The sequence below is a fragment of the Echinops telfairi genome, unplaced genomic scaffold (assembly GCF_000313985.2).
Source record: "Echinops telfairi isolate 266 unplaced genomic scaffold, ASM31398v2 ScPeMD7_5868;HRSCAF=6743_0, whole genome shotgun sequence".
In the NCBI taxonomy this organism is placed as follows: domain Eukaryota; kingdom Metazoa; phylum Chordata; class Mammalia; order Afrosoricida; family Tenrecidae; genus Echinops; species Echinops telfairi.
Window position 1 is genome coordinate 821372 of NW_022109767.1, and position 7782 is coordinate 829153.

General features: G+C 44.8%; 3 protein-coding genes across 3 annotated transcripts in view; all 3 read right to left on the bottom strand.

The window, feature by feature from the left end:
- The window catches only part of LOC101640403 (histone H2B type 1-N-like), a 91029-nt gene extending 90781 nt beyond the window's left edge, over positions 1 to 248 (bottom strand). The window contains exon 1 of the mRNA XM_030887187.2: positions 8 to 248. Coding sequence (XP_030743047.1) covers positions 8 to 238 — 231 coding nt within the window. The 5' untranslated portion in view covers positions 239 to 248. The remainder of the gene's footprint in view (positions 1 to 7) is intronic.
- LOC101637994 (histone H3) overlaps positions 1 to 7782 on the bottom strand; it is a 145646-nt gene that overhangs the window by 48811 nt on the left and 89053 nt on the right. The window lies entirely within an intron of this gene.
- LOC101640713 (histone H1.4) lies at positions 1036 to 1725 on the bottom strand. The gene has a single exon (XM_004712494.3). It carries the CDS (start codon positions 1723 to 1725, stop codon positions 1069 to 1071), a length of 657 nt encoding a protein of 218 aa, XP_004712551.1. The 3' UTR covers positions 1036 to 1068.

The window sequence follows — 7782 nt, forward strand, 5'->3', positions numbered from 1 at the left end:
GGGACGCCTCGCCGGCGATGCGCTCGAAGATGTCGTTGACGAACGAGTTCATGATGCCCATGGCCTTGGACGAGATGCCCGTGTCGGGGTGGACCTGCTTCAGCACCTTGTACACGTACACCGAGTAGCTCTCCTTGCGGCTGCGCTTGCGCTTCTTGCCGTCCTTCTTCTGCACCTTGGTCACCGCCTTCTTGGAGCCCTTCTTCGGGGCTGGCGCAGACTTGGATGGCTCAGGCATGGCGAAGCGTTAAACTCAGAGGAAGGAAAAGAAAGCAGTGTCAGGTCGCCTCAATTTATAGATTCAGTATTCAAATGATGATACTAAAACCGCGCTTATGATTGGGTATTCGTAGTATGTCGTCACAAGCACGATGGTAAGGAATACACTGTCAGGTCTAATTTCATTGGTTATTTCATTAGCTTGGTTTAACCCAATCGAAAAGCCTACCGTGGCCTACTCAAAAAGGGGCCTCTCCAAGCGCCAGAGCGTCCTCGGGCAGCAAGCAGTTAAACTGCGTGCTTTCCGCTTGTGGGCGGAGGCAGTTGCCGGGCTCCAGGGAGGGCTCCGAGGATTGGGCCGGCGCAGAGCACCTGGTGACAACACGGCCCGCCCAGCTCTTGCAGCCGGCTGTCAGCGTGTCCGCTGTGGTGGGGAGCTCGCGGTAAAGTGCGTGACAACGAAAGTTGACTCTTCTTTGCCAGCTCATTAACTTGGAAAGCCATGCTGGCTTAATCTCTTGTACTTTGAACACTTGACCCAGGCTATCTCCCCACCTCTAGTTCTCCAGGCGGTTGGCACTGGAGAATTTGCTCCGCATCGTATCGCTGCAACACCTTTTCCTGGTGCCAATGAGCCAGCGTTGTTTTCAGACCGGTCTAGGCCATTCTCAATGACCATGTACGAGTTCTCGTAAATGATCCCACCTCCCCCAACCTGAAAGTATTAAGAGTATCGTTAGTCCCACCCGCCACCGTGTGCGACAGCTCTTTTTGCTGAGATATGTGGGTGGCTCTGAAAAGAGCCTTTGGGTTGTTAGGAAGCCTGTAACAATTGGCCAAAGCGACTTTCTATTTCTTCTTGGCTGCTGCCTTCTTTGGCTTAGCTGCCTTGGGCTTGGCGGTCTTTGGCTTAGCCGCCTTAGGTTTTACCGCTTTGGCCTTGGCTGGACTCTTGGGCACCTTCTTGGGCCTGGCTGCCTTAGCCTTTTTGGGGCTTTTGGCTTTTTTGGCTCCCGCAGCCGCAGCTGGCTTCTTTGCTTTCTTGGGGGTCTTCTTGGCGCTCTTTTTCGGGGTGGCTGTCCCGGCCGCCTTCTTGGCCTTCTTTGCGCCCGCAGGCTTCTTGGCCTTGGCCGCGCCTGTCTTCTTGGCTTTGGGCTTGACTTCCCCGGAGCCGGCCTTCTTGTTGAGCTTGAAGGAGCCCGAGGCGCCGGTGCCCTTGGTCTGCACCAGGATGCCCTTGTTCACCAGGCTCTTGAGGCCCAGCTTGATGCGGCTGTTGTTCTTCTCCACGTCGTAGCCGGCGGCCGCCAGCGCCTTCTTGAGCGCGGCCAGGGACACGCCGCTGCGCTCCTTGGAGGCACCCACTGCCCGGGTGATGAGCTCGGACACCGGGGGGCCGGATGCCTTGCGCTTGGCGGCACCTGCAGACTTACGGGCCTTCTTCTTGACCGGCGTCTTCTCGGCTGGGGCCGGAGCGGCAGGGGCGGCGGGCGCAGTCTCGGACATGGTGCGGGCCGGTTTGGGAAAGCGCAACTCGAACCGCAAGCAGAGGCACTGGCCGGGACTCGGGCCTCGTCACTGCGCCCGCCGGTTTATATAGGGCGGAGCTGCGCCGTGATTGGTGCGCTGTCCAGCCCGCCTCACTGGCAGCCGCAGAGTGTCCCCTCCGATCCGGAGTTGTGTTTGTTACACTTCAAAAAAGCCCCCAAATATAAAAATTCCCTACTCCGAATTGCCCGGTTTTTCTCCCCAAATGATCCCCAAAGCCTCAGGCTTCAAGAGGGTTTCAGGTTGTGCGCCAAACGCAAGACTTTATGCCAAAAACCAGCAATATTTCCTGCCGTGCTCTGCAAATTTCAACTCTGAGGAACAAAACTTTCTATTTTCTTTGTAAATTATAAACCGATCTTCAACCGTGGAGTTTTCTGACCACTCAAGTATGATTCTCCAAGTGGTTAGTTTCTTACATGTGCAAAAAAGATGTCACTAGCTTTACGATTTTTATTACAAATCTGCACTTAAGTGAGGGAAGTAACACAGGCTCCTCAGAGAGTCCTGCCTATTGAGCCGGGGGCATTTGAGTTCATCAAACTGGTTTAGTGTTATCCCAAACAAATTATTGCCCATTTGAGGTTAACTTCTGGACCCCTGTGATATCAATCTATGCAGCTGTGGTGTGATTTTATTGGCTTCACCTATTTTTTAAAGCAATTCCTTAGGATAATTCTTTGCATTACTGCTCCCAAGGGTTGAGGGCGGGGCTGTTGCCTCTCTGTGGACAAGGCTCCATGGGTTGAGATATCTTGAAATCAGGATATTTGGGAAGGAAGGGGAGGCTAAAACACAACCAGGGTACAGAGATGAAAAATATTTAATTTTCCATTATGACGCAGCGACGGTGCACTTTGTTTGGAAGAATCTGTCTTCAGCCTTCCTGAGTTCTTAGCGCATGGGACGCAGAACCAGCTTGCAGTTAGAGCTGGAATTCCAGCAAAGATCATCCCAGAAAGTGGATGTGAAGTGCGAATTAGGACACACCGATCCTCTTTATTAGAAATACCAAGTCCCCGTTATTACTGAATAGGAACAAAGGACACACCACTCCAGTTTTGATTTCAAACTCCATGAAGGTCCTCGCACCGGATTTCTCAGAGCTCAATAAAAAAGAAACGAGGTAACATGTAGGCACTGAATAGCAATTTCCATTTCAGAAACATAGCTTTCATGGGTTATCCAGGTATGTCACGACCTTCTAGAGAAATCCTTTGCAAGGTCTCTGAAAGAGGGGCTTTGTTTAGGTGTATGCTCACCCAATGAGCACAGGTTTGCCATGAAGAAACAACTAAAGGAATTCATCTCAAAACAAAATAAACACAGTACAGACTTGTCAGGAGAGACAAGATACAATCTTGCTCAATGTTTTGTAAAAAAAAGATACTAGTTTGAAAGTGACAAGGCATTGAATATTAGCTTAATGTTTAATTCCATTGCTCCCGCTAGCAAAAATAAGAGTGCAGATCTTTGATACAACATTAATGAAATGTTTCAGAACGGTATTGTTTAAATATGTGCTGAATTTGGGGTAAAAGTGAGGGAAATGTTCAATGGGTTTTAAGCATTAAGACGTAAGCTTTTTCATAAGATTGCCATGAGTCCAAATGGACTCTATGTCAAGTAAGGTGTTTTTTCAGTTTTGTGTTTTGAGCGCTGTCAGATAAGCACTGGCTGGACTTCTAACTGTGATGTTGGCAGTTCGAGACCACTAACCTCTGCAGAAGAAAGATGAAGCTCACTGCTCTAGCAGATTTACAGCCTTGCAAACCCTATGTAGGACCTTGGTGTCATGGATAGGCATTGGGTAGCTAACTGCAATGTCAGGAATTTGATACCACCAGCTGCTCAGCATGAGAAAGACGGCTTTCTGCTCCCATAAAGAGTTACAATTTCTGATGCCCATCAAGGCAGCCCTACCCTGTCCTTTAGGGACCCGGTGAGTCAGAATTGATAGCAGTAAGTGGAGTTTGGAATGGACTCGAACACTCTTGGTGAGTTTGGTGACATGATGGTTTATGCTGTTTGACTGTTAGCCTCCATCCACATCAGTAGTTCAAAGTCAGCAGCTGCGCTGTGGGGAAAAAGATGAGGTTTTCCGTTCCTCTAAAGATTTAGAGTCAAAAACCCACAGGGGCAGGTCTACTCTGTCCTATAGGGTCACTGGGAGTCCCATTCGACTCGATGACAATTATTTGGGTTTGTTTTCCTCCTGACCCAGAGAGCACTCATGTACCTTTGAAACAACATGTGAACTGGGTTTCTTACTGTGCAGGTTCATATGCAAGAGTGAGAAGTGTTCTTCTTCATGCAGTTTCTTGACTTGGGCTTTTGTAGTTGTACTCTCTAATATGTTATTCTTTAATAAGTTAAGAATATAGTTTTCCTGGAAATACAGGGAACCCAGGGTGGATGATCCCTACAGGACCAGTGGTGTGAGTGGTGATATTGGGAGGGTAGAGGGAAAGTGGGTAGGAAAGAGGGAACCGATTACAAAGAACTATATGTGACCTCCTCCCTGGGGGACGGACAACAGAAAAGTGGGTGAAGGGAGACGTCGGACAGGGCAAGATAGGACAAAATAATAATTTATAAACTATCAAGGGCTCATGAGGGAGTGGGAAGCGGGGAGGGAGGGGAAAAATGAGGACCTAATGCCGGGGCTTAAGTGGAGAGCAAATGTTTTGAGAATGATGAGAGCAATGAATGTACACATGTGCTTGGCACAATTGATGTATGTATGGATTGTGATGAGCGTTGTATGAGCCCCTAATAAAATGATTAAAAAGGAAGAAGAAGAAGATAGTTTTCCATGATTGACTTTTCTTGAAATTTCTACAGAACCACAAGGGATGGAAAATTGGTGGGTGGGGGTGGCCAACATGGGTTGATTTCCATTTTAGATGCCTAGCGCTTGTGAGAAGAGGAACAATGTGATTCATAGAAAAACGGAAAGGAAGCATGATACTTAGCTCTTTCTGCTCTGCAGTTCGGGTTCCCGTCCTTGAAGTCTGGACCTTGCTATTTTGATATGCTTTTACTGTAATTGCTTTACTGCAGCTAAAGATTGGGAGCGAGGAGTTTGGTACGTGACAAATCATCCCTTCTGCATCTTCCTCACAGGAGCTATGTTCTAGAAATGTGGCCATCGTGCCGACTACCTGCAGCCCTCCATCTGCTGGGACAGACTTTGTCTTCACGAGTCATTTGCATGGAGACTCTAGCTTGGTTTTGGGCATTGAGAATGTGTGGGAAACCTTTGTGAAGGCTCTTACCTTAGAAATTGTTGTTGTTTTTACTCAACTCAATCAACAATCAAACCTGTGGATTGCATGCCTGCCTTTATTCGGTGCAACACCAGTTGGAATGTCAAAGTATTAGAAACAACCTAAACATTTTATATATATAATGTATATTATATATATGTGAATAAGCAATGGGATATCAACACAACGGATTAACATGCCGGGATGAAACGATAAGGAAGACCTCTATGAACTAATTTGGTATAAATTCTAGTTCATATATTTAAGTGAAAAAGCAGAATGCAAATGACTAATACACACTGAAGTTTCAGCTGATTTCTGCAAGACAAATATGTCAGAAGGATATGTCTTTGAAAATTAGAAATGTTAGTTCTCAGTGGGAGTGGATGACAAGGGGACGGAGAGAAACACATGGATGAGGAAGAAGTGATATTTTTCTAAGTATACTTTTGGGGGGCTATAATTCTGACTCTTACAACTCTAGGACTATTTCACATACTCCCCAAATAAAATCAAGAGGGATGATGCAACCTACAATGGAATACAAGTACTAACAAGTGAACTGAACCTTATTAAATTTATGAAATTTGCATAAGAACCCTGAAAGGGCTGAGGAAGGTAAGAATTAACCCAAGTAACTGTGGAAGATGATATCTTGTCTGGATACCATACGGATAAAACCCTCAAATATCTGTTTGTAAAGGATATAATCTAGTGATAGCGTTATTCGTGGCGATATTGTTTGCCAATTTTGAGACGAATTTGGGAATATTGGAATTAGAAAAGTAAGAGCACTGTAGGTAATGACATCCATTGTTCTCTTGTGGAAAAGGAGGTCACAATAGGACTAGAATAAATCTTGTGATCTTAGATTAGAGATGTTCATATGAGCTGTTGCTTTTCAATATGTGTCCAATTGTATGGATACAGAAACGGATCTGAGTGTGTATATGTGTGGGTTAGCACATATACATACACTGGCTCTTTTAACTGGGGAAGTCCAGGAGCAAGTACTGGCACCCAAGTAGCAAGGGCACCTTTGGGTTCTACGCACTATTCTCCAATACAGACAGTCAGAGTGCTTGGTGTTTGTGGGTGAGGGTGGGAGGGAGGGGTAGTTGCTGATTCTAGGACTTGGAGTGGGAAAATACAGGATGAGTCCAAAACATCCTCCGGTGCCACAAAATGTTTTCCAGTTGCCACCTAGTTCATTCTGGTTCATGGCAGTCCCCTGTGTGTCAGAGTAGAACTGCATTCCGTAGAATTGTCAGGACTAAGACTTCAAAAGCAGACTGCCAGCCCTTTCTTCCACGTTGTCTCTGATTGAGTTGGAAGCACCAATCTTTTGGTTAATTTTCATGCGCCTAGCCATTTACTCCACTCAAGGAAACCTCTGAAGAGTAGAAATGCTGGCGGGGGCTGGGGAAAGATGGAGACTGATTGAAAGATAAACAGAACTAATCTGAAGGATCCCCTGGTGGCCACAGTTGGTCCAGCCTGTGTAGATGGGAAGATGGGAATCAGGGATGATTATTAATCACACAGTAATTAATTTGTGTGGCGTTAGCCATACCCTCCCATGGATGTTATCATAAGTGGGCCAAGGTTTAATAAAAAGCTTTTTTGCATAATCTGGAAATAGTACCCTCAAGAGACCTGTCTACTATAAAGGGTAAGACAGTACATTGACAAGGGAAAACTCTGTAGATAATTAAGTGATCCAGGTAAATGTCACTAGTGATAAGACAGATTGACATCATAAATCCTTGTCCTGAAGGCCAACATTTTGGGTCGTTTTTTAAAAAACCAATTTACTCCAATTCCATTCCAATTTTAGATTTCTTCCTATCATAGCCACTCAGACCAATGTTTAGATCTGATGGGTGAAGAATTTGGGAGATTTCTTTCTCTCTTTAAATTCATTTACTTTTAAAATTTTATGTATATATGTAAATGTACGTATCTCTATATTTCTCTTTGTAGAATATAATACATACAAAGAAATACATACTATTTATTTATTAACTCACTTTGAAAAATATCTTCCATGTAGTTACACAACCCATCTCATCAACTCAGTGGCAGTGTCCCATTAAACTCCCTGTACATGGCTCTCATTTTGGCTCTCTGCCTTCCCCCATTTTTCCTGTCCCTTCCCTCTCCACCCTCACCCTGCTAGTCGTAGTCTTGAATGTCTTAGTCTTTAGAGTGAAAGCGATGCTTTTCTTCATAAAATGGTGTCACAGAAGAGTGATCTTTATAAGATTGAATAATTGATGAGCACGTTGTTCTTTAATTTTGTCCACGTCTTAAGTTGTTTCACAGACTCATCTTTTTAAAAGATGTATAATATTCCATTGTATGAATGTCCCAGAGTTTGTTTATCCATTTCTCTTTAGTCAGAGTTTTTTTTTTTATTACTTCCAGCTTTTTTCTATGACAGAAATTACTGAAATAAACATAGGTGTGCATATGTTTGTTTGTATTTTGCTATTTGTTTCGTTAGGCCAAATACCGAGTAGAGAGATTGCTGGATCATCTGGTACTTGTATTTGCATTTGTTGAAGGAAGCATCATACTGATTTCCTTAGCGCTGTACAATTCTACAGTCCCACCAGCAATGTATGAGCATTCCAATCTCTCCACATCCTCTCCAGCATTTACCGTTTTCTATTCTTTTAAATTTTGCAGGGGATATCTCATTGTTGTTTTAATGTATATGTGTTAGTCTGGGTACTTTAGAGAA